Source organism: Channa argus, chromosome 1 (assembly GCF_033026475.1).
Source record: "Channa argus isolate prfri chromosome 1, Channa argus male v1.0, whole genome shotgun sequence".
In the NCBI taxonomy this organism is placed as follows: domain Eukaryota; kingdom Metazoa; phylum Chordata; class Actinopteri; order Anabantiformes; family Channidae; genus Channa; species Channa argus.
The window spans coordinates 14,715,896-14,743,551 of record NC_090197.1 but is presented as its reverse complement, the minus strand read 5'-3'; the positions used below and the strand labels follow the sequence as shown (position 1 = coordinate 14,743,551).

The 27,656-nt window shown below is 40.2% G+C and overlaps 1 protein-coding gene across 3 annotated transcripts; it reads left to right on the top strand.

Moving 5' to 3' along the window:
• pard6gb (par-6 family cell polarity regulator gamma b) lies at positions 1–27,327 on the top strand. Of its 3 annotated transcripts, XM_067499992.1 has the most exons (4): positions 1–344; positions 4,476–4,698; positions 11,348–11,413; positions 25,719–27,327. In XM_067499992.1, exons 1-4 carry the CDS (start codon positions 273–275, stop codon positions 26,792–26,794), a joined length of 1,437 nt encoding a protein of 478 aa, XP_067356093.1. In that variant the 5' UTR covers positions 1–272; the 3' UTR covers positions 26,795–27,327. The 3 variants fall into 3 exon arrangements, with proteins under 3 accessions (XP_067356093.1, XP_067356103.1, XP_067356112.1); XM_067500002.1 differs by lacking the exon at positions 11,348–11,413 and having other exon boundaries at positions 2–344; XM_067500011.1 differs by lacking the exons at positions 1–344; positions 11,348–11,413 and adding an exon at positions 23,894–23,985 and having other exon boundaries at positions 4,566–4,698.
• The last annotated feature ends 329 nt before the right edge of the window (positions 27,328–27,656 follow it).

The following is a 27,656-nucleotide window of genomic DNA, read 5'->3' as shown; positions in this document are numbered from 1 at the left end:
CAAAACTTAACTCACACTCACAAGTCAACGCGGCGAGTTGTTCACCGCTTATTGTCCTGCGAACTTCTGTTTCATGTCCGGCGGAACACACGGAAAAAAAAACACAGGAGGCGAATACAACTTAAAAAGGAAAGGAGAAGGAAAAAGAAAGGGAAAACACGAACTTCATTAGTACAGAAGAAGCAGAAGGAATTTATACCAAACCTCGGGACCAGAGCCCCTCAGGCGGCTGAACTTTTCTTTTTTTTATTTTTTAACTGCAACCAGAAAAAATGAATCGGAGCTTCAACAAGTCGCAACCTCTGCGAACTGCGGAATGTAACGCGGTGGAAGTGAAAAGCAAGGTGAGTGCTGATTGGTGGGAGTTAATCGCCTCTAAATGGACATTTAGAGCGAAAATAAAGCGTTGGTCGTCCCACATGGTCGTCCCACAGTCCACAGAGCTGGAGGTGGTCGGACAAACTGTCTGCGACTAAAAAGTCATAATTCTATCCTTCAGAGACGAAGCTTGTTTCTTGTGCATCATACTCAACAGTTTGTAGATGTTTCTCTAATTTGCCCTGATTATTCCCCTCTCTCCTCCGACCGTGCACGGCGAGCTAATTGGCTCTTCGCCTCTCTTTCTGTCACGAAGCTGCTGGGAAGGAGAGAAAAAAAAAGAAAACTGGTCTGACATTGTTTTTGAAAAACCTGTTGCTATTTGTTACCGAAAGAAGGTCTAATGTGTTGTAATACGGATGTTTTTAGCAACATGGTTTGTTCTTCTTAATGGTTTTCTGCTACATAGGCTCAGTACTGTCCTGGGTAGTTTGTTAGAGACTGACAGTGTGATAACAACTGTTTACATTCTTAACTGTGCTGATGGACTTACTTACAAATTATCTAACATTTTTGAGCCGCATGTAATAGAAAAACACTAAATCATGGAAATGATAACAATTGAATCCTTCCAAACCCAATCACACACACCAGAACCCCATTAGTTAAAATTTGTATCAAACAAATAGACCTAAGAGTATACATCATGGAATAAGGAGGAACTAAACAGGTTACCAGCATTTTCTTTACATTCCAGCAAGGTGATGAGGATGAAGACATTGGAGATGTTGTTTGTGCGTGTGTGTGTATGTCTATTCAAATGAATGGTGAGGTCCTGAGTCACAGCTGACATGCCAAATTGAGATGGACAAGTATTGCGAGAGATGACTCAGTCAACAGACTTTATTTTTTAAAGTTCTTATTCCCACTGTCCAGTTTCAGTGGGGTGGCGGGCGTCGACCTGCAGAGAGAGGGGGTTGGTTCAGTTTCATGAGTTTTTTTTTTTTTTCCACAGAGACAGGACGGATCACTCTTTAGCCAGTTTAGGTTGTTTGTGGGTGGGACTGACAAGTCAGGGGACTTTAAGGCACTGCAGAGTTGACTCACCGTCACACAACGTCACACTTTTAACTATTTGGATCACTTTTAAGTAATTTGGTGTCCTACCCTCAGGTATTAATACATTTGGCCCCATTTAACCCAATTAAAGGAGAATGGCAGGTGAGGATAGTTGAATTAAAAAAATGTTATCTAGTGTCTCTGACTTACTTGTCAGTCTCTGACAATCATCATTTACACATTTTCCTGGATCCGATTAAGCTGTATTTGACATATAGGCAAACTAGACACAAATAACTGACGATCCTAGTAACTCATAACTTGACAATAATAAATTGAAACTTTAAATTTGCCAAATTAATCTTGCCACATTATATATTTCATCAGTTTAACATACCTCATTAACTTAATATGTTTCAGAAGATAAATACAGACACACAAATTAAACACAGCTGAAATTAAAAACTCCCATCTGGGGACTTTGGACTATTGTGATTAAACTAGATATTTAAGTAGGACAGCAGCTTTAGCTCGAGAAACATGATTGGCTTCTCTTTATTATTTGCAGACCTTTAATGGATCAAACTATTTGTTTAATCAAGAAAATATTAGAATCATTCATAGTAGTCTTACTTCCGTTTGAGGATTGGTTGTTTGGATGCATAGCTCTCAAACTCAGTCACAATTTTCAAAAACCTAAAGGAAAAGCTACTAAGCAGGTATTTGGGTAAAGTATTCAAAAGCTGACGTTAGTTTTCTGCACAGTGAGTGAGGTGCATGTCATGTACCCAGGTCTCACTAGTTAGTGTTAGTTTTTCAGGGGAAATGGTTCCATTGATAATCTTATCAGTGATAACACTGGAGGTGTCTGGCAGCCTGTCGTGGAGCCTCAGCCGAAAGCTGGTTTCACTCACGTGGAATCTCCTGTCCCAGGCACAGAGAGTGCAGGGGGTTGGTGGGGGTTGGGTGGGACTTTTTTTTTTCACTCCCCTTGCCATGAACTTTTGATCTATCTTGAATTTCCATTAGTGAATTAGATTTATAATAAAGTATATTAGTGCATTTTCAGGTTTACAACTGAGGAGTGTCAACTGCAAGTAATTTTGCAGATCATGTGGCATAGTTTATAAGCTGTTTCATCTACTAAAATGCAAAAAAAGGTGGGTGTTTATTTGTCCAGGTGTGTTGATTCTGATATGTACAGCATTGCAGAGCCAATGTTGGCAGCAGACCGAAGTCAGTTATCTTCCATTTTCTCCAGTGTGGCAGAGTTGGAGTCTCCCGACATGTTTGAACCTGTTGACGAGGAGGACGGGTGATGTCACAATAGCACTGGTGTATTCTTAGGTTTGGATTGAGCATTAAGCCCCATGATTAATATCCCATGTTCAGACTTGCTCATAACCCAGAGCAAAGTTATGCCTGTGAAAACAGATTGTTGAAGTGCTATGAGAACATTCAGAGCTAAAACTCACTGATATGCAGATTGTATAATTATATATGAGTTTAACAGTCTTACAGTATTAATCACAGGTAATTCAGGTCTAGGTTTCATTTTGTTAAATGTTAAGTACGCTTACTGAATAAAGACAAACCCGTTTGTCAACTTCTTGTGTCATCTTTATATGTAGGTTGAGTTTTATTAGTGGCAGTACAAGTTGGGTGCCATACTTTCAAATTGCAGGTTGCCTCCAGTGAATCTGGCAGCTCACCCCATACCCCCGCTGGCATCCCCTTAGTCTCCTAATATGCCTTGTTTTAAATTCATATGTCATCTTCTAATTACAGAGCTACTTAATGTATCCCTCGCTCTTCTTCTCTCCACACAGTTTGCCTCTCCCTCCCTTTCCTCCTTCACATTATCTCCACACTCTTGTCCTCTGCTGTCGGCTTCCCTCAGCTGTGAACTGCTGATTAGCGCAAACAGCACCTTTCTCTACAAATTACCACTGTGATTCAGACATCAGTGCTATTGCAGTTGGCTGATGTTGTGGTTTATTGAGCTGTGCTTTTTGTGCACATGTCTATGCTTGTCTGAGTCACATGATGACCCCACTGTGACCCTCAGCCGTCTTCTCATTGGTGGTTGCTGACCTAGCTAGAAAAGCAGTGGCACAATTGTTCAAGTCTGTAGTCCTGTGCGTAAATAGTGGGTGGTAGGGAAGAGCTTCCTGTCACTGCCATTTCTGTTTGCTGAGACAGCTTACTCATCTACCTGTATTGTTCTTTTGTACAGAAGCCCCCTCCTCTTTCCTGTTTTTTTTTTTTTTTTTTTTTCTTGGTTCAAACAAATAATTTTTGTTTGTGCAGTGATGCAAGCTACAATATTACACCAGCTTAAGTGGTTAGTTAGTAAATTACAGCCAAACGTTATTTATACAATAAGGGGGGCAGACGCTAGCTATCTAGCATTTGTTTTTTCAGCTAGCTGAAAACAGGAAAAGCTTAAAGGTAACATAACGCATCTAAAGCTCATGTAAAACTTACAATTCGCATGGTTTGTTTTTAAAAAGTCTTAGCCAAGAGTTAAAGATGTATGACTGAATCAAACTTACAGGGGCTGCTGGGTTACCTTCAGACAAATGTTTTCAGCCTTTGTGCTAATTTAAGCAAACAGACTGTTAGCTCACCTTCAGAGTAACGATGTGACAGTGGTATTGATTTTCTTTGCAAATTATCTGTGAGGGTATGAACACACATTTCCCAAAATACCACACTAATTCTGAAATGTTTTTGAATTTGTTGTGGGAAAACCAACATTTTCTTTGGGTGTGTGGTTGAATATTAATGATTTGCTATGCTATCAGTGTTTTGTCAGACTCTCTCTGTGGCTTTGACAGGTCTGTTCATCATTGTTTGAGGGTAATATGCAGTTGTTTGAAATTTTAAACGGTTTTGCTATCGATTTTAGTCTGCTATGGCTTCCTCCGTGCTACAAAGTCCCAACCACGGCTGTGCCGGAGCTAGACGGACTTCCACGCTTTTAGTTTTATGTGTGCCACTCAAATGGTTGAGATAAATGCATGAGGTCAGACATCCCTGTTTCCTCTTCCTGTTTGGCTCTTTCTTTAATGTTCTTTGTCTTTTTGATCTTTCAGTATGGGGCAGAGTTCCGCCGGTTCTCCGTGGACCGGGTCAAGCCCGGCAAGTTTGAAGAGTTCTACAAACTCATTCTTCACATCCACCGTATTGCAAATATGGAGGTGATGATTGGCTACGCCGACATCCACGGTGACCTGCTGCCAATTAACAATGATGACAACTTCTGCAAGGCGGTGTCCACAGCTCACCCACTGCTCCGGATCTTCATACAGAGACAAGGTAGGTTGTCTGAAAAATAATCAGGACATTATGACTTTTTTATAGTCTTTTTCTTATATTTATTCACACAGCCAGAATCAAGGTTACTAAGTCAAAAAATTAGGTAGGCTTTTTCTTCAAATAATCCTAAAACTGGTTTAGTCCACATAAGTATTGGATGGATATTGGTTTTTAAACATCCTGCAACTTTTAAACCTATAAAACAATAATCTACTGCATTAACTACATCTTGGGCTGCAATTATGGGGCTGACACAAATCAAGTCTACCCACAGAATATTTCCTTATCCAATTATGTCTTTTTTCCCGCTATGGTAATTCGAGGCCTTTTTGTTTACTTCATACCAAACTTTCTGTGTGTGTGTGACTGTGTATCTGTGTGTTTTGTGTTCTTTCTGTCCTCTTATTGGCTGGATCGGACTCGGTCTAAGTGGTTAAGTCCTATGTCTTATCCAAAGGAAGAGCTTGCAGACAGATGAAGACACACATACACACACACAAGCGCATACACTCACACACAGTCCAGTGGCTCGACAGCCCCACAGAAATCAGGTCATTGAGACTAGCCTGAATCCCAGCATACCAGACATTACTAAGAAACAAAAGATCTGCACGAAAAGAGAGGCTCCTTACTGAGCTCCCTCCGTTTGTGTGTTTGTGGCTCTCCCACTCTTACTCCATTTCTCTTTCATTGATCCCAACTCTGGAGTGGATCTTGACTGCTTGCCAACCAGCTAGTGAGCATACAAATGAATCTATCACCATTTGCATCTCTTCATACCCTCAATCCTTCTTGGAATGTCCCCCACTTTATGTATTGTACACCCTAAGGTATTGTTTTAATTGTTGTCTGGTGGTTCAAATACAAAACGTAGTCATGGTGCAGTCAATTATTGCATCACAACAACAAATTATGTTTGCGTATTCAAAAGGCTCCAGCAGGCTTGTCTGTTGTGTGATTTGATCTCTTAAGCTCATAGGGCCAAAACTAAATGAAATCATTGTATGTTGCTGATAAGACATCTTAAATTATATTTGGGCAATAAGCATGTTCAATTTGATAACCACTTTCTGAGTTTTGAAAACACACAAATTTGTGACTTTAGATAGCAAGCTTTGCAAAGTTTCTTGAAAGTCTTCTATCCATAGTCCCCATCTCCTATAAAAGAAGCCATGTAACAGTTTTATAATTGCTTGTATCATTCAACTGAACAAAAAGGTCATTTGTGCATTACTTTTGTCTACCAGAAAAATAAATACTATTAGGAAAAATCATCCTTAACTCACACTGTTTTTCATCTTTCCCTCCTTCTCATTTGTAAGACAAAAGGAAATATCTAACTTTTATTGTATTTCTTATTTGTAACTTTGTCAGGTCTTGATGTCTCCGTTTCTTGGGATACAGTGTAAATCTGGCAGATGTTTCTCATGACCTTTGCCACGTTTATCTCTATCCTATTCTCACTTTCTGTCACTCTGCAGAACACACTGGAGAAACCCTCTAAAATACCAGAGATACTTGTTGAAAGGCAGATATTGTTACACTAAGGAAAATGGCTCATTTACTGTTGTGGTGTAAACACAGCACTGACATGGCGCTCTGGTTGAGGGGAATGCCTAATATTGTTACTGATGTTGAAGCCATTTAACCATCCTAAGCCTCACTGCAGTCTATTGTTAGTTGCTAGACAAAGAGGTGTGTGTATGACTGTGTGTGAGTACCTCATGTCTCAGTAAAGCTGCCCTGCGCTGAGTATGGTACATGCAAGAGAAACAGTGTGTTTGACAAATACTGTATCAGTCAGTACCAGCCTGCTAAGCACAGGTCATCTCTGAGTGAGCTCTTGGTATCATTTCTCTGTCCTGGTCAGCCAAGTCTCCCAGATGAATGGTTCACATATTTAAAAAGACAGTGACTCACCATTCAGTCACTGTAGGGACACTCTGCAATTTACACAATGCTGGTACAAGTTCTTTCCAATATCGTACAATAATTGGCTTCAAAGCCTTTCATCAGTTAAAGATGAAGCAGACACAGGTGAAACAGGAAATAAAAAGAACTTTTAGAGGAGGGAGTGTCTCCATGGTCTAAGGAGAGTGGAAGAAAAATAGTGAGGTAAAAAAAAAAGACTTTCCCCAGCCAAAAATGTCAAGTGACACATCAAAGATGTGGACAAAGTAGAGTTTTGCTTTAGTGGGCAGCCTTGACTGATACTTTAGATCTTTTTAATTTCTCACTAGGGTAGACCCTCCTCTACAACCTGACAACACAATAAGTTTATGCAACTGTCCTTGTGTGTCTCCTTTTGTCAATGTAACACTAGGTGTTAGAGTGTGTGTGTGTGTTTTGACCTGATACCTCTATTGTGCTTAGATCGCCTTTGCTATCACGGTCGCTACAGCATGTGCAGCAGTTCTGAGACTACTGAAGAGAGATGGCTACCTTTTTTTAAGTCTTAACTTTCACCTACTGAATAAAGGCTTACACTATGTGGTTTATTCCCAACACTACACAGTTGCTGCTCTGGTGTATCCTCTGTTATTGTGTTTTAAGGTAATTATATTTGGGGTTTTCACACCTCAAAGTTGGCATACTAACGCAAGGCAAAAGGCAGTGATTCAGATAATTTGTCAGAGTATGCTTGAAACTTGGGTCAAATCCTGTTAAGTTTAAAATTTACAGCTGAGAACTGTTAGTAATGCAAGACTAAAATTAGATGCAGGAAAAAACTTTTCTTGAACCAAGCCACGAAATGTTTTTTAAGAGCGCGTGTGTGTGTGTGTATGAAGATAACATGCACGTTAGTACCCCTCTGTAGAGATTACTTTAAATAGGAGGTTCCTTGAGGTTCCTTGAATGTTGAAAGTGAGATTTCATCTCATGAATCCTTCCACCTGCTTCAAAGTTTTCCAACCCCTCAATTTAAAGTTTGTAAATGGGCAAAGATTTGTGCATTTTACACATTGAAGTGCCAGTGGGGAAGAAAACAACATAGGTCATGGGTGTGAAGAAACAACTTGCCTTTCACTTCTTGCGTTTTTCACAGTTGTTACTTTTGCAATTTCTACTTTTTATTATGTTTTGTAAAACCCATGGTAGAAAAATGTCCATTAGTAGAGAGAGGGGGAGGGTAGTCACTTCAGAGTTTCGTACAGGGAGTCTTCTACATTTCTCTTGCACACTCAATCATGTGGGGGAGGGGTGAAGAAGTGATGGGAAGAAATGAGATGTATCAACAGATTTGTGGTGAAAGGGGAGTGAGTGAACCAGCACTGTATGTGGAGGTGGACTCTATGTTCAGTATGTGGGTGTGTGATTGTAGTAGTTTAGTCAAGTATGGTCAGCTGATGATTGATGTTAGACTGGGGCCAAATGGACCTTTCAGTAACTGCAAAGGCTGTGACTAGTTGTATGTTGATACAGAGAAGAGGAAAGTTTCTGCATCTTAATTTGATCTTGACGATTGGTTTCCTACTTTCTTCTAAATGTGTTTTAAAAGTTGGATTCAGCAACTGTTCCTGCTGTTACACACTGTGCTCAGAGGCATGTTCACTACACTCATTTAGGTATCTTTATGGTATGTTTATCTAGGAAAACTACTGAGAGTACCAACTGTTAATTCATATTCCAAGTCTTGTGCAAAGTGATGCAAATTAGAGTCTATATAAGCACTGTCTGTATACTTATATTCCACATTACAGCAATGACTAAAGTAATATTAATAATATTGTTTTATAATGGTCTGTGCACCATTGGTGACAGGTGGGATTTAATTAAGGATGTGTGCACTTCAATTTAAAATGCACCTGTGATAACTGTACACACACATGGTCTCCGTCCAAGCAAAAGGCATCCCTGTTTTTGCAGCTCATTTTTCAATGAAAAATGGAGTTGTGTTTGTAGACCGTGCCAGTGCCCCTGCATACAGACTAAAGTTTCAACACAGAGAAGAGACCCCCCTTTGTCAAAGGGCTAAAAGTTTAAATAAATGGAGCGTTTGAGGTAGGCCAAGGTCGAGCTCATATGACTTCATATTCAGCTTGCTGGGTGCTTCGTCAACAGAACTGGTCTCAACACCTTTGAAAACTAAAAGGCCAGATATCAACATCAGCCAGGCTAAAGAGATGTGCCACTGTAGGAGAATTAAAAAAAACAAAACAAAACAAAAAAGCCAACGTGTTACAGATGCTACACCAGTTAAGGCTGAAAAGTGCAGACATCCAAACCAGTGCTGTTTCTTAACTTGGGCTGCACAGTTGTTTGGAGATCAAAGAAATGCTAGATATTCCTGTGGCTGCCTGCACTTTTCTTACTTTCCACATTCAGATCTCTCCAACTTTTTTTGTGCATCACTTAAACCCTAAATGTGGTGTTGTGTCAACAAAAGGCTTTGCTTAAATTTTCATAAAACGTTTCCTCTCATAAAAGAAGATTTTTATGGTTGAACTTTTACATTTAAAGCCGTAGCTACTTTGGAACATTGGGCTTAATATTTTCACTTTTTCACATATTGTTTGGGTTGTTTTGGGTCATCATCTCAGTCCAACTGATTTTGGCTATGTAGTCACACTACACTAATAAACACTTCATCTCCAGAAGGAACAAATCTTCTCTGTTGCTTTTCTGATTCACTGTACTAATGTCTCTGGTGCTTGAAAGCCTGTGAACCTTTTTGAATTTTCTGTTTTCAGTAACTTTCTAACGCAGTGTACATAAAGAAGTTAAATTCAAAATCCACTGTGTTCTGGTGGCCAGCTACATGGATTCTGTTGGCACATCTGGCCACTCTCTCACCCAAAGGGGTTGGTGTGTGTGTGTGTGTGTGTGTGTGTGTACTTTTGTCCTCATGTCCTATTTGCTAGATGGGATTGTGCAGCAGATGTGTCAACATGCCTGTGCTTAGTCATGCTGTAAGTTAAAACTGGGATCCCACAGCATTTACACCCATGTAGAGAAGAGAGTGAACGTCTTCAGTAATTAGCATGGGCTCTTCATCCTAGCCAGACCTAACAAAGCTAAATTATTCCTCGGACACTGGATTAAAATGAATCTCTTGATTAGTGTACATGATTCTGAATGTGTTCATGCCAACGTGCAGCTTGTTTTCTACGTTTTCCTCTTTGCACCACTTTGTCATGCTTTTTGGTGAATTAATAATACATTCCAGCGTCAAGTGCCACACTGGGCATCCTTTTCCTCATACCAGCAGATCTATTTTAGTCATGTAAAGCACTGCCTTTTGCCTTGCCTTAGTATGCTTTTGTTACTTTGTTTGTAAAACGTCAAAGGGACCAGAGCTTTCACTATTTTTGTGCTTGGTACAAGAGAGCAGCCTCAGGCTGTGCAATGAAGGAGCTGGTTTAGTAAAAGTGTTTGCTATGAAACAACGGTCCTACATAACTGCCTAGTGCTCCTTGAAGGAGACAGCAGCTGTCAGTAAGAACACATCTTTGGTTTTTCCTCTTTGTTATCACTGCCCTTCTGTGCTTTCCCTTTCCTGAGCACAATGGGCAAAGCGTGCAATTCCTGTCAAATAGACTTAACAAAAAACTGCAACCCATCCATCTAATCATTTTGGTCAGTATTCAAAACCGATCTTCTTTTCACATGAGAGCTCAGCCTTGACCCAGTTGTCGAGGGCAAGTGGAGAAAACCACGGCAGACAGTGGGGAGTCAGTCTGACAGTAAGAACGAAAGACATGCGTTGAGAAGGAAGGAAGGAGGGAGGACTGGGCAGGTTGAATGCACCTCCATCCTGTGCTCTCTCTGTTGTCCTCTTGTTAAAATCTGAGCCAAGAGAAATCAGAAACGTTTTAGGAAGGAAGGAAACCCTGTTAGAGCAGAGGTAGCACAAGCAAATTTCATGTGGAGTTTGAAGGCTTTTCGTTATCTTTAGCCAGATACCTTGATCACATATTTAAAGGGCAGCAGCATGGGAAAATGCATCAAATGCACAAATGCCTCATCACAGGCAAGTGAAGGGTTTCAAGAGTAGTTGGTGTAGGACATTTGTCCTACACCAACTACTGTGCATCTCCTTGTGCATCTCTGTGCCATACCAAATAAATCTCTTTTACTACTCGGAAAGGTTTCTGCACCATAAAACCTCCTTAGGTAGTGTGTGTGTGTGTGTGTGTGGGGGGGGGGGCTTTATATAAAACCTGTGTGTGGCCTTCCTCGGCGTGTCCTCAGACAATGCCAACCATAGTGAAAGTGTGATGGAGATGTGTGGTGCCTGCCAGGAGCAGGACAGAGTAGCAGCAGTCATGTCCTACGGGGAGCTGCTTCTCTTTGTGTCTCTAATTTGTAAAACTGCTGCAAACCAGCTTGGATGATGCCGTGAATTATGTTAGCTGGCACAAAATGGACAAACGTGCATGAGTGTGCACAAACACAAATCCACACCCAAACTAAACATGCAGATACTAGAAACGTTAGGATGTGCACACACATAAACACACACTTTGTCATATCTAGTATGTGCTTAGATTATGTTTGTGAACTGAGGGGAGGTCCTGTGTTTTAATTAAACTTGTTAAGGCTCTTCTGTTTAGCAAAACTATATTGGTGTTTGTGTTTCCTAAGTCTCTGCTTTCATTTTGTTTTACGACCCTGCTTTGAACTGCACCCTGGCTCCCCCACAATGAAGTTTCCAGACATTGTGGGACAAGAGTGTCTGTGTCAGGGCACTTCTCCAGTCTGTTTGTCATTTTGGGTGAGCCTTTCACAGACATATTTTTAAATCAACATTGTTTCCTTTTTGGTTTGCATGAACAAAAATTGTCAAAAGAAAAGTCTTGGCTTCTAACAAAACTGCTTAATTTTGTCTAATGTTTGACATGCAAATTTCCTGAAGACTGCCATTGAGTTGTCATTTGTACAAACTGTATACACAGCTGCTCACAATTCAGAAATGTCATCACACCTTAACACACTTTGTGTTCAGACTGCTCTGATCTAAAGCTCAGTGGTTGAGTTGAAATTAACCTCTTCCTGCATCTTAATAGGCTCGGAGACACAGGCTCTAAAAAGTGTATGCTGGATGTAATGAATATAGCTGGTCCTTCTGGGACAAACAAACAACTTCCTAAGCCGCTGCCACGGCCACTCCTCAGCAACATGAACCTTCAAAGGGGGGGAAATGGGCTGGAAATATATTGGTGCCTTATTGCTTTTCCTTGGCATAGGGGGAAAGTGGAAAGACATCACGTGACACGCAAGACTTACCAACCGTGTGTGCATTACGATCTGTGTTTATGTGTTTGCTTTGTATGATGTCATAAGAATAATAATAAGGATTTAGTTTTGGGCATTTTGTCTGTCTTAACTTGACGTAACATAACACCAGCAACATATGGACAAAACAATCAGTTTTGTGCTAGATGTTACATTCTGATGCTGCTTATCTCTGCTCGCCTTAATTTAGCATACGTAAGCATGTAAACAAAATTGGAATGAGGAGGAAACTGCTACCTTGCCCTGGCTTCTGTATACAGTAAACAACAGGGCCTAACTTATTTGTTTAGTGAGCTTTAGAGGTCCTCTTTTGGACAGTAAGGTTTTTCTCCTGTCTCCAGCGTTTCTGTTAACCTAACATGCTGCTGGCTGTAAGTTTACATTAAACAGAGAGATGGATATAGATGGGGGGGAGAGAGGGAGCGAGAGATGGGGGGAAAAAAACACTGTTTTTTTTTTTGTAGTCTGACAGCATCACAGACCATTCTTCCTTCTACTACAGTGTTATACCACTTGTGATTAACGTTGTTACTAGCACTACATTTCCTTCTGACATTTTGGGCTTGAACATATTTCTTACAAACATCGAGTCATTGTTAAAGTTAACCTAACAGGAACAATTTCAGAGAACATATTTGATCAGCAATACATACACTTTTACAGGTTTATGGCATAAAACAATGAAGGAATGTGTTTTTTTTTTTTTTTTTTCTATCAGCCAGTGGAAAGACAAAGATGATACTGAAAGTGGTCAAATAAGAGAATGCAGTGGAAAATTCCCAGGCCATGTTTAGAACCAAGCCATGGGCAAACTGAGTGAACAGGGTGAAGGTTGGGGTTGGAGACAGTGGGGAATATGCATGCTGGGTGGGTGTTTAGTGGGTTTTTGAGGGAGGAGTTGCTGGTTTGTGCAGAGACTGCTCGCTGCGAGACGGCTCACTGCAGTTCCTCCTTAATTACAGCTCTGCTGAAGGACAAGGCCAGGCATGCTCTGCCTGTTCATCTGCGTAGCACTAAAAAACATTAATTCACACACGCAAATGTTACGAACACAACTGCACAAGCTTGAGAAACAGATTTCTTCCTTTTGAGAAAATCCTAGTTTACCTTACTCAAGCCTACTTGTTTACTCTTCCTCAAACATGTAATAGTGGATTGACACTGGTGCACACTTTGTATGAAGGTTTTCTTTTCAGCTTATAATTTTCACAGTTTTGTCTATTTTGTTGTTTTAGTCTGTCCACTTGAGATGGGAGACAGTCTGAATTTTTATTTATTTATTTATTTATTTTAAGAATCTTAAGATCTTGTTCACTTTGATGTTTCATTATAAACTACACTTTTTCTCTTATTACACAGGGATGATTTGCAAAGCGCATGTGTGATTCTTTTAATCATAACCTCGTCTTCACAGTCTGACCTCAGAGGGGAAAAAGTAGTTTTTGTTCTGTTTTTTTTAGGAAACGTGACTTGAACCATGAGAAGTGCTCGCTAGCTAACACATCAGCCTAGCATTGCCTCTGCAAAGGGTTATTTTGGGAGCCCTTAATTACAAAGGAGGGACTGGCTTTGCTTCTCAACAACTCACCCGAAGCAAACACACTCACCACTGGCAAAGTTGGCTTTAGAGCCACTCTGCTCCCTTTCTTGGCTGTACAACAAGCTCTAAGATTTCATTAATACACAGTATACACATCACCCTTCTCATTTTGCAGTTAATGGAAAGTTCTTAACATTGTTTTGAAATAGTTTGTTGTTCATACCACTGCTGGTGCACATAACAGGCCCAGATGCATTTTTTTTTTCAGAACATTTTTTAGATTGCACACACACACTCTCACTCACATTCATTGTCCCCTGAACTCACTCAGATGTGTTAAGCCTTGTCACATGTGAAGTGATTTATTTTTCCCTTTGATATCTAGAGTAAGAAGTTCCCTCTCCCTGATGCACAAAACATTCAAAACTTAAACCATTCATTTTGAGAGCCTGTGCAAACTTGTTATTATGCTCAGTGTACTGTCATGCAGCCTGTATTGATTCTGTGTTTCATGGTTTTTGATCAGTGGAACCTTAGGACCCCTGTATTAGGCATACCGAGTCATAGACGGCACATGCAGGACACATACACTAAGGACACATGCACTGATTACACGCAGTGCTGCATGTTCATGTAACAGAACAAAGTGCCTTTAACATTTAAAAAGATACTGTTACTCTTGACACTTCTGGTATCCCCTTGTTTCCAAACCATGCTGATGAAGTCTGAGGTTATTTTGTTTTTAATGGAAAAATGGGACTGTTTTTCTGATGGCAGCTGATACTGAAAATTACTGCCGTTAATCATCTTTGAACCTCTAAATGACAGTGATGACCTGTGTCGTGACACATTCAATTTGTGTGTGTGTGTGTGTGTGTGTGTGTGTGTGTGTGTGTGTGTGTCTCATGTACAGGCAGCTATAGAAGACGTTCATGCCTATATAGGTCATGAGACTAAAACAATTAAACAAGCTGCCGTACCCCTAACCAGTGTAGCTGTTGTTCAGCCATAACATGCACTGGAAGCCTCTGATTGGTTAAAAAAAGCCACAGGTTGTTAATGATTGGCTATGTCAAATCACCAGAGCTGGCAATGAGCCTGACAGTGGGCACTGCCGCCTTATTTTAACAACAAAGTGCATCTAAAGCACAAATATTGGTTGTACTTTGTCCACAAAGTAATTCATGTGGAGAGTTGCTGCAGTTCTCATTTGCTTATTACACATTTTCCGATTTATTTTTGCGTACTATTGAACCAGTCTATTTTAGTGATCAGTTTCATGATTCAGGAAAATGAGGGAGGCGGGTTGAAACTGACAATTTCCTTTTTATTTTTACTGTTAAAAACCCCCACTAGTACATACCTTTTTGTCAAAGTTACCTAAAGGTGAGTGTGTCTACATTGGTCAGTCCTTGAGGCCATTTTGAATGATGAAGGCTAGACTGGTACATTCAGGATGTGTACATTGAAATTTTAATATATGTTCAGAAATTGAATGCAAACCCAAATAATTACCTTATGGAAAATAAGCTAATCTTATAAGCTCCTGAACTGACTCCTAAAAATCTGGCAGAAAGAAACACACCGTGAGGAGATGCTGCCCCTTCTTGCAGCCATCCTCCCCCCTTCTCCAAACATGTTGACCACGAGTTGGTGGTTGAAACAGGTCAAGTCAGCAGTTCACAAGGGGGATAGGAAGGAAGGGGAGGAGATGAAGTAAGTAACCCACAAATGGAATCATGGTGCAAAGTAGGAGCAGGGAGAACCATGGATACATGTGTGTCGCAACATACAGAAAGTGTCCAGTTATTTTGTGTGGTTGTGAAAAAGAGGGTGGTGCTAGTGTTTTCAGGTGCGGAGGGGGATGAGACTAAAGCCTGCCCGTGCTTGCAGCGGATATCACCTGTGGAAAGTGGGGCCCTCACATGCAGTCCTGAAAGGGGCTTTTCGCTGATCCATGTCCATAAGTGAAGAGAAGTCACTTGGAGTGCTCGCACTAATGGAAGTAGTCAACACATACAAGACTTTTGCACTACAGGATCAACAACAAAAATAGAGGTTGTCCCCATTGATAAAACAAGACAGAACAAAACACATTTGACTGCCAGAGCTTCTCAGTAGGCAAGGGATGTGTGTCTGCTTGGATAAGGATAAAAAAAAGGTATCTCATTCAGCTTTAGAGATAACATTTTCTCTGGCCACCTTTAAGTCGATTTATTATGTGATGTTTTCCTTGCCCACAGTGTGAATGAGCTGAATGTGTCCAGAGAGAGCTTCATAACAAAGGATCACTTTTCCTGTGGATTGATGTTAGACCTTCTCAGCATGACATTTTCTGTGAAGGCAGACAATCATGTTCTTTTCCAGTCTCTTTCTCTTTCTCTTTTGAATTTAAAATTAACTTTCCTTTTTACAGAAGGTACTTTTGTCTGTTTCTGTTCTTGGTGTGTGAGTGAGTGACAGCAAAAGTGACAGTCTGCTCGTTGTCCGTCACCTGCTGCTGACAAGATTAGATTGCAGGTGACTCTTCAAATCAGTACAAACAGATCTGCGAGGACAATAATTCAGGGGACAAACATGGAAGGCAGTAGAAGAGCTGAATCCCATTCCAAACCCAAGTCAGACTGGGGCCAAGAATATCTACCAGGTTATGTAGGATCTCTGTTACACAAATTACACACATTACACACTATTATTTAAATTGCCTAAAAAACAGATGGGTGAAATTGATTCACAGATATTGATTTAAAAACATCTTTTCACATGAATGCCTACCAACTCTTGATGCAAAAATATATATATTTTTTTTTTTTACTCTTTGAAGTTTATTAAGATTATTTTGTAACTACTTTCTGACTGTAGAGCTGCTTGCTATTGAATAGCACATCCAAATACATCAAAATATTTTCTGCATGTTTTCAGATTGCATAGAGCTGTAGACAGCACTATGTTAGTGTTTATTTTAATTCAGTTGGATTATGCAATATAAAAATCTTTCAGTTCACCCACCCTCTGCAGTAACCACTATATTCACTTTATATTTTTAGGCTTTTTTTTTTTTTTTTTTTTGGTCATGATGGCCACATTTTATGGGAAATTACTAAAACCTGTGAACCTCTGTTTAAATGAAATAAATTATTTCAACCAACAATTATTTAAACTGAACTGCCGTGATTTGATGGATTTATTCATTTAGTTAATAAAACTATAAAACTATCCCAACAAGCTATTTCAAATGAGCCATGTTCCCTTTTTCTCATGCCTGAAATTTCTCAATCACGTGGACTCATTAACATTGTTCTCCTTGTGAAGCAGTGTGGAGCAAGTACAGTTGAGAGCGGATCTTTTCACCTTGGGGCTCATTAAACATTTGATTGTCAAGGAGGCTAAGAGCTTCTAAGCTTGTGTTTTTGATTGTAAGTGTGGGAGAGAATTTAAGAACTCTTACAACAATTGGTCTTGTTTTGTTAATATTTTAATGTCTGTCACGCAGTAGAGTATTTGCTGTGTTCAATAGAGGACGAATATATAGTAAAAAGAATATATATGGTATATGTATACCAGGAAACTCGGTCTCTTCTTTCTTAATAGTTGATTAAATACATTTTGAGTTTTACTGTTGCTCACGTGGATACTTACAGAAGCATAAAGCCAGACAGGTGGCAACGACTCAAGTCCATGTCTGCTGCTGTGGCTAGTGTCACCACTACACTCCCATTACTTCCATGATCTCCTTTTGCCAAAATGCCTATAAAAAAATTATTTTTGACTCGCACTATGTGACTTTTGTTTTTTAATGTTTGCTCTATTGTGTTTGTCATTTCAAAAGAGTACAGCAATCTGTCCACTCTCAATAGCTCAGTGTGTGTTTTCTTTATATAAAATGTCCTACACTTATGTATTACACTATGAAACCTGTATTATACAGTGACTTTTTAAAAATATCTTATTAGGGGTAGTAAGCAGAAAAGGCAGCTTTGTGTACCTGTGGGCCAGATGGCAGTGGACACTTTGTGTAGTTTAAATCAACGACACGTGTTTTGTTGGTTGAAAACATGCATATGATCAGCAGACAGGCAGTTGGATTAAAACCAGAAGCAGTAGTTGGTTTATTTCAAAAAGAGAAGGAGGTTAGTGAACCCCACCCCCCCACCCCCACGCAAGTGTTTTTTTTTTTTTTTTCCTTGAAGTGTAGGAACACTTGATGGACTGTAAATTGTTCCTTTTGAGGAATGCAAGACCTGTCTAGTCTATCGCGCTCCTCTTCTTCCCTCTTTGATGTTTCACCCTCCCCTCCTCAGTTATGTCAGACACACACACACACACACACACACACACACACACACACACACACACACACACACACACACACACACACAGTTCACAGGTTAAACTCCAAAAGTACACAGTTGTACTCCTTCTTTAAATACTCTCTTCATGGTCTTCTGTTCTTCTTGTGATTTGAATTAACACATGTACGTATTCATACCGTTGGGGGTCTGTGTGTGTGTGTGTGTGTGTGTGTGTGTGTGATGGATGTGGATACCTGCAGTGAGTTTTAAACCTGTGACTCTCTCCCCACCTCACCACATGGACTGAGCCAGAAAGAAGCAGACAAGGCAGCTCCATTTAACTTGTCCCAGATGTGCATCTCGGCCCCATGTGTGCAGCGGTAACTGCTAGTGTAATGAGTGCAGGGATTGAGGGAAAAGAGGGGGTGTGTGCAGAGTGCTGCCTAGCACATATATGCATGCTACAGTTTGTGAACTTGTTTTATAAGAAGAATGAACTATGGTTCCCCCTCATTCCCTTGCAAACATATTTTTAACAGAACATTCTTTGTTTTGTTATTGGGGCCTTTTGTTTCTTCATACAAAGGAAAACTCCTGTGTGCAGTAAGGAAGAGAGATTCATGCTGTTTACTTACTCCCCTTTAGTACTCACTATGCAGTATACCTCGGTTTTAAAATTCTGTTTGTTTAATCTGTGACAATACATTCTAATTTTACAAATTCATCAAATTTTGTGAAAGTAAAATCCTAATTTTAATATAAATCTTGATTTAAGTAACACGTAATTGCAACAATGGTACCTGTACTGAAGTGTTTCACTTTGAAATGTAGTGAAGTAGAAGTATAAAGTAGAAGACAGTGGAAATACAAGAGGTACAAAAATGTTGTGACTAAATGTTGAGTAAGGTAGTTACTCTTCGTGTCTGCGTGTTCCTCCTTTATTGAGCACCTAGCATGACACAGCATGCACAAGGTCCCAGACTTCCAGTAAGTCCAGCTGTCAATTATATCCACAAATGTTTGTCAAGCTTCTTCCTCAACCACCCCTGCAAGAATGTGAAATATTTTTGCATGTTCAAAAAAAAGTTAGTCTTTATTCTGTCTAGATTCTTTTTCCATGTTAGTGTTAGCAGAATGCCTTGGAAGCAGTCTGCCTCAAAACTCAGACTTCCCAGGCTTCTCCAGATGGGAAGAGAAGAGACATCCAAGCATACTGATTGTTTTAGTTCATTCCTTACATTTATTTGTGCACGTCCCATTGCAAGTGGCTCCACATGCATTTTATGTTGACAAAGCATAGAAGAGAAAAAAAAGTGACCTGGCAAGTAAATGTAACTCCACTGGAAGAGAAAAATCCTTTTTTAGTATTCTCTGCAGTTCTACTGCATGGCAAAGAAACATTGAAATTTGCTATTCAGCTCATTTTTGTGTATTTGGATGTGTTGTATGAAACCACGAGAGTCATGAAAACTTGCTGTTGCGGATCCCACGCTATGAGGAGACAGCAATACAGAACCCTCTGCGTTTCATTAATGCATGTCTTTTCTAATGCAGAAGGGGCAAACCATGTAGATGTGGCTAAAGCAAAAATGTCTGTGGACACACATGCCAACTGTACTGTATTATATTTGGCTCTCTTGTTGTCCTGTGGCCCCATTTCATCCCATTCTACTTTATGCCATATTCCTGGTGATTTCAAAAGCTTTTATGTTTGTGCGTGTGTCTGTGGGGCCCAAGAATGAAGCCCACTGCCACAGCATCCAGTGACCTAATGCAAAAGGCAGCAGGGTCTAGCACTATTCACTATTTCCTCTTTGAGCCTCGTCTCTCCCGCTCTCCAATGATTATGGTCTCTCCTGTCACTAAGCACTTTGTCACGCTTGGCTGAAGACCATCATGGGGGCAGGGTTGTTGGGGTGCAGGAATGTCACTTGTATAGATAGACTGTAGCTGGATATGCTGTAGAAACAGCAACAGACTGGAGTTATACACTGTAGTGTACTTTAGACTGTCCAGAAAAATACTTCACCCTGCTCTGAAAAATGCGCATTTTCATAATCTCAATTTGTCATGAGCTATGAAAACAAAGAGATGAGTTGGTGAGCTCTTTATGTAATCCAATGAGTTTTAATTATTAGTTGTTTAGTAGGTATATTTTCCAACCTTTTTTGTGCAGCCAAAGCTTCTTCCTTCTGTGTTTCCCCCCCCCCCCCCCCCCCCTTTTTTTTTCTTTTACCTGCTCAAAATATTCACATATCTCAGTACCCAATTTTAATGTTGAGTTATTGGCATGATCTAGTGTTGCCATAGTATTGACCTTCTGATGCAACTTTAAAAGATTGTGTTCATAAAGTTCCTCAGCTGGGCTTCTTGTGTCTGTGTCATATCAATGGTTGGGAATATCAATAAGGGGGGGTTGCACCCCTGAGGGGCCCCACTAAAGCTATTAGCAGGGTGTCACTACTGTCGCCTTTGCCCTAAGTCAGACAAGCACTACTGATAGTTTAGTTTTACTATTAGAAATGATCAAAAAGCTCTTTTAATGGCTTATTTTTATGTACTAGTTGTATTTTACAGTATGTGCCTATAAATATTTTCTTACAGCTACACTGACTGTGACTCAGACAGTCAGAGTTTGAGCCTGGAGTTTATTTAAAAAAATTTTTTTAATTTTTTTTTTAAAGCTGAGTACAGAATGTTGCTCCTATTACTTGCCATCAAGCACAAAGATTTCTATTCATACAGATCACTGCTCATGTGCAGGACATGCAGGTACATGCCAGAACCGTAGACTAAACACTGACAAATTACAAAAATATTTATATTAATTCTGGATTAAGATCCTGCACCAATTGTTTCTCCTGCCCTTATGATGATCCACAAAAGTCCACTTCCAGCACAGGTATAACAAATCTTATACAAAGCCCCAAATTCCAAAAGCCTCTTAAAAAAACATCATAGGTATGAACTTTTGCATTGTTGTTAGGAATTGAAAGCATCCCAGTAATGTTTGGACTGTGGTTGTTGCATATTTATTGTTAATCCAGGAACAGATGAATCTTTTCACATCACCTATTGACAGTGACGTGTACCACACACACACCTCTTACGAATTCTGGTGATAAATATCTGAATACTATTAATTGCATCATGCATGCAGATGCATGATGATTTTCGGTTTGTTTACAATGGTGTAGATCTAAAAGTGAACGCAAGAAGACCTGTAAGGAACAAGTGTGTTGAGGCCTTATTGGTTGATCATAAAACTTTATCTAGATTCCTGTCTTTTTATGGGAGGTGATGGAAAAGCAGCGGGGCTCTAAAAGACCCTCTTTTCATAGCTCCAGTTAACTAAAGGTGAGCTTTAGTGGAACAAATACAGTTTTCCATGTTTTGCCTTTACTTTAAAAACCACATGAGGCATTCAGATTGTATCTAAATAGAAGCCAGATAGTTAACTAGCTGTTTTCTTCTCCTCCCTACTTTCTCCTCCTCTACTTTCAGTTTGCTAGCTAATTGTAATCTGATTGCCAGCTATTTTGTGGCCTATTTTGAAGCACTATGACAGTGATGGATCTCATTACTTAAAACGGTATCCTGGCAAGCTTGAAATGGCCAATTGTTTCGGTTGACAGCAGTCTGTGCCTGTCTTAAGAAGTTAAGCAGGTCTTCAACCTGTTCAGAGATATCTCCATCTACACTTACCCCACATTCCTCAAGCATCAGGCACATACGCACACACACACACACGCACACGCGCGCGCACACACAAAGCAAAATGTAGACACAATCTTGAAGCCGTTTTCCACCTCTGACCTCTTTCACCTGGTCTTGGATGAGCTGTTGATTGGAGCCGCATTAGTTTTTAGATTCAGCTTGAGCATTCCTTAGAAAAGCACTTGGAATTTATGCTACAAGGCTGACATATATTTGTAGTGGTGATATCCCACTGTCTATTCCTGAACTCTCATATTACCCTCACTGATACTCTGACTACAGATGTTAAATGCAATTTAAGTAAATTTAAGCTTTTCCATCAGTGTTAGCATTTAGCTCTGCTTTTGGCTGGATTTTGGTGGAATTCCCTGGAATAGTTCAGAAGAAACTAAAGTTTAAAGGTGAACACAAATGCCTGGTGTCCGCATGCACATTCCAAGCACAGTTGGTGTTTCTAGATTGTGCATCACCTAAATTCTCCCTTTATCTTCTATGTCCTGATTGGGGAATTTTATTTGATATTAAACAGCATTGTGTAGATATTGAGTAGCAGCTAATTGAAGCATCAAGTCTTCGTAATAGGCTTTAGCTCTGAGGTGCTGTTGAGCCTGCAAACTCTTGTCGGTGACCCCACAGCCTTTGATCAACAGGTTCAGATTGGCTTACCCATCATGCTTCGGTTTAGCAGGGATTAGATTTGTCGGGAGTTGTTACGATAACCTTTGTGTGATCGGCTGGAACATTTTCACCTAGACTTGCTTTGTGCCAGAGTGTATGTGTTTGTGTGTGTGTCACACTGGGCAGAACTGTGTTTGCTTCAATGCTTAATAGGTCATTCTTTCTTAGCTATTTTTAAGAAATCACTCGCCTTTTATGAGATTGGATTGCTGTAGGAAATGCTATCTTTTCATCTCTAATGTCACATTATCCTGGACTGCAGGACAATGCAAGAAGCATTACAATACATAACACATAAATGTTGCAGTAGTTCCTACAGAAGTGCATGTAAGTTTACCTTTAGAATGTTAGTAATAGGGTGTTTTTTGTATTTTGTTTTTTTCCCTTAAAACTCATCAGTGGCAGAGAACATAATGTGAAAGTTGCAAAGTAAAAGCAGTTTCCTTTTGATTGCACTGGTCTACAGTATGCTGCTCCAGCCTTTGCAAATTGACTTAGACAGATGGACGGGTTTTGTAGCCACTGTCTGGTTCTCTGGCTTGATGTCTTGATGACCTCACTACATCCTATAATCCCATGATGCTCCAGGGCTTTCACTTACTATGTGAATATATTTTCAGCCTTACTTTTTGTGGCAGGCCTAAAACATTTAAAGGTTAACAGCTACTGTCATCATGAATGAATCTACTTGTCTTGATAAATTGATTAATGCCTTGGTGATAAAAGCTAATCATCCTACAGCCTGTTGGCTCAAACATGTTCAGTTTTCTACCATTAAGGACAAAATAAAAGCAATAGATTCTCACATTTGAAGTTGGAAGACAGAAATGTTTGACATTTTTGATTGGACTGAAAAACACATTGATTAAATGCCTTCTCTTTGTCACATTCTTCCACAGTGTGACATTACTTGAATTTTCCTAATTATATAGGTAGGTACATGTAGTATGAGCCTTTTATTGACATTTCAGTTAGATAAATAACCACTTTTACTAAATCGGTCTCTATGTGGTATCAGTTTTTCTATCCCTGCTATCTGTTACTTTACTTGCATTAAGCACAAAGTTTTCTGTTGTCTCTCTGCTGAGCTCAACTAAAATCAATCATCTTCACCCGTATTGCCCTAAGATATATCAAATATACCTTTTGTCTTTGTAGCTTTGTTTAAACAAATTACACCAACATAGAGTTTTTATTGGGTTTTGCAGTACAGCTGTGAGATGGTACAAAGTATAATTAAAGCTTAATGCATAGGAGAGACTGTTTTACTAAACATGCTGGTGATGTGGCGCACGTTGGTGTCACACAGAGGTGATGGTGTGAAAGAGTTAGGTTGGTACACCGGACCTGTAATCAGATGCGATCCCCTCCAATATGGTTCTCATCAGGAAGATTTGCACTTGTGGCAGAAATTCCAGCCCTGTAGCAAATACCTTGTCTGGATTCAATCAATTCAGCTTCTACTACGACACTCATAGAAAATACCATACATTATACGTTTAAGGATGTTCCGATGCTCTTGTGATGAAAATGACGACAAACTTTTAAACAGAAGAGGTCGGTAAGTGGCATTTCTTTATCACATATTAGGTACTTTAGGTACAGCAGTTCTGCTGAAGTCTGTGAGCTCAACATTTTTATGCTGTGCTTAGAGACTCTAATCTACTCTTTCAGTCATTTATTCTCCTGTTTTTTTTTCCATTTTCTTTATGCTCCCCCCCTTTGTCAACAGTCATTGCCAATTCCCCATGTGCTCTGTGTTTGGTGTCAGTGTAACACAAGCGGATGCTTTTCACCTGACCTGTAAGGACTTGCACTGGGAAAGTGAGCGCATACCAATTTTTTCTCAATTTCCTCCCAGACTATTCATACTCCATTTCTTCTCTAACCTTGTAGCAGCATATGCCATTACTTAGTCAACATTCTGCTCCGGAGGTGCTGGAAGTAGAAGACGTACATTAATGATGACTCAGCAGTGCATGGGGAGTCGCATGGCACACGTCCATACTCCTATGAAGCAGGGATAAGGCAGGGATAAGGCAGGGATAAGGCAGGGAAAAAGACTGGCCAGCTGGCTCATCTCAGAGATGCCATATTTGTTTCAGTGTTCTCTGTCCTTATAGAGCACTTTGAAGACTGGGCCAAAAGTTCCAGTGTGCTAACCCACAGATGCACACCCTCGCGCACACACACAGTAATTTTATAAAGCAGGTGTCCAGCAGTAGGGCAAAGATGACTCATTGTTGTTGCCATGAAACTGCAGGAGCTCCCGCTTGGGGACCGTCACTTCCTGTCACATCAAGTTGTGCTGCGTCCAGATTTCCTGTCTGCCTGAGAAAGGAAGATTACTGAGACCAGGTTATATTTTGTCATTAAGCTGAACACACATGGATAATGTTTCCTTCTCAGAACCTACATCTTATTTTTCCCACCATGGAACATATTCTTGTGTGAAATGCAGCTAAACTTCAACCTTCAACCAACCCCTCTTTTCCTTATTCCACAGTATATGTAATCTAGTCCACCATAAAGGTTTTCATTGTTTCTTTCATTGCTCTAAATCTCCAGTTGAAACCTTTGTGCTTAAAGTGAAGGGGGATCTTCCCTTACAGCTATATCTTTTTAGAATGCACTCTCTCATGTTCCTTTTGGGTTCACGTTATACTTAGTTAAAGGTAGCGGATCTTCGATGATTTTGCTTGTATTATACTGTAATTGGCCAAATACCTTGAATGGACAATCAGTATTTTTGTCTGTTTTGGATTTCTGTGTTTGTTGTGAGGATGTGCCTGTTTATCTGGGTTTGGAAATGCACACTGGGAAACTCTACAGCTGCTGCTTAGTAGCAGAAAGGCGTGTCACCTCTGTCAGCACAGAAAGGAATGCTCTGCACACTCAGCATTTTATCTGAACATGCGTGCGCGCGCACACACACACCATATTTAAGTAGCAACAATGTGTGTCTGTATTTAGTTGGCCTGTTTACAAGTTCTTCATACAATGGCTGGATTTGTTAACTTCTGTAATAAGAATCGTGTTAATGTAGAAATTTGTATGGAATTATTTTAAAAGCACGTCTGTGCATAGTTTGGACAAAGGTTGTTGAGTTTATAAGCCAGGTGGTTTGATTCAAAGGATAAGGCAGATGTTGAAGTGTTCGTGTACAGTTTTTGTAGCTGATGGATGGAATCTTTTCTGTTTTCAGTTTGTTTGAACTGTCAAAATCCCCCCTCAAACTTCTTTTTTTTTTTTGGTCTGCACATCATTTCTTTTTTTTTTTCTTCTTCTTTTTCTTTTTGCTGCTCTACAAATCGTGTTCAACATTTTTTGTGTGTGCGCATTTTAAAATGTAGGGAAGAAACATTTGTAATAATAAAAGAAATATACATTTATAATACTGAACTTAATATATGATAGAAAAATAATCGTTTTTTTTCCTCTCTTTTCTGCCTTCCTGTATTTCTTTGCATATACATTTATAATACTGAACTTAATATATGATAGAAAAATAATCGTTTTTTTTCCTCTCTTTTCTGCCTTCCTGTATTTCTTTGCAGAAGAGGTTGACTATGCCAACTTTGGCAGCAACACATTAACTCGTAAGAAGAAGGCGGTGGTCGCACTGCGCAACAACGACCTTATTCGTAAGCGGCCGCACATCCAAATCAGCATGCCCCAGGATTTCCGTCCTGTGTCCTCCATTATTGATGTGGACATCCTACCTGAATCTCACCGGCGTGTCCGACTCTATCGTCATGGCTCGGACAAACCCCTGGGTTTTTACATCCGAGATGGAACTAGTGTCCGGGTGACACCGCATGGGCTGGAGAAAGTTCCGGGCATCTTCATTTCTCGGCTGGTGCCTGGAGGGTTGGCAGAGAGCACTGGGCTGCTGGCAGTTAATGATGAGGTGCTGGAGGTGAACGGCATTGAGGTAACTGGAAAGTCCTTGGATCAGGTAACGGATATGATGATCGCCAACAGCCACAATCTGATTGTGACAGTCAAGCCGGTGAACCAGCGCAACAATGTGGTCCGCAGTAGCAGAATCTCTGGCAGCTCAGGCCAGTCGTCTGACAGCAGCGGGTCAAGTGGTTACCCAAGTTTGTCCGTGGCCTCAGCAGGGGTGACGTCCTCCGGAGCACATGGATACCAAGATGACCTGGAGAGTGACGAAGATGCAGATATTGTCATTGAGAGCAGCCTCAAGCGTCCATCCCAGAGGTCTAATCTTTCCCTGGTGTCCAGTGTGTCTCGTACACACCAGCAGACAGCAACAACCATTTCAGCCCCAGTGGTACCTCCCAGCCCACCTACACGTCCTTCATCAGTGCTTTCTATTGCCTCTTTCCACTCCCAGCCAAGCCTTAACGGAGGTTCCCACCACCACCAGCAACACAGCAGCCTCAGCTACCAGCTCCACAAAGACCTGAACCTACAGCACAACACGCACCAACAGTTCCAGCACAGTCACCACCCCTCACAGCCTTCTCTTCACAGCAGCAACACGGCCCTCCGCCACAGCAACGGCAGCTTGCACAAAATCCTCAATTCCCTGAAAACGGACCCACGAAATAGTCTTGCATTGCCCAGGGGAGGAGTGGAGGAGGATGGCACAGTCATTACCCTATAATAACTATAGACATAACACTCAGAGACATAAACATCAGAACTGCTCAGAGACTCAAACTGGAACACCAGGCTGGATAAATGTGAGCAAAATGTGTTTTGTCAGATCCAAATTGTGCAACTTATGTTTGTTTTAAATCTTAATTGATATAGGAAGTTACAAGCCAGTAAACAAAGAACATATTTTGTATATATGTCTTGTATTTTTAAGGTTGTCTTTGTCTTACATGAAAAGATTTGTATGTAATAACTATCAGAACAAATAACTGTTTTGGGGCAAGTCCACTGTATCCTAGAGTTCTGAATGTGCCTACAGCCTAATATTTTTGTTAGTGACCACTTTTAAAATTTTGTCATTCTTATTACTGGGACCAACTTGGGGTTGCTTATGGAAGTTTTTAAATAGTAAATCTATATTTCTTATATTCTGTGTAGAGTATGACTTTTTTTAATAGGTCTTTTATGCATTGACGATTCTGATCAAGTCCTTGTATCTGTTCCAATAAATTATTCTGTCTTAAAATTTTGCTAATTAAATGATGTGATGTTTATTTTGAAAAGTAGTAATATCAGGAAAGTGGGGCATTTGAGACAAGGCTGAGTTTACTAGAATGCTCTAATGGCCGATAATGGTTGGTGACCTGTGGTTTACTTCAGTTTAAATCCTCCCTTTCCTCACCTGAGTTGGGCACAGTTGGTCATTTTATTGTTTTTGTTTTTTTAACCAAAGAAAAATGTTTAGTAGACACAAAATAGTTGCAGACCTAATTTTTCTAGATCAGCTCGACTGGGTTTTACATCTAGTTTTTGTCCCATTCCCTTAAAAGTAAAAGTCACTGATATTTTCTTGGCTCACTGCTAACAGT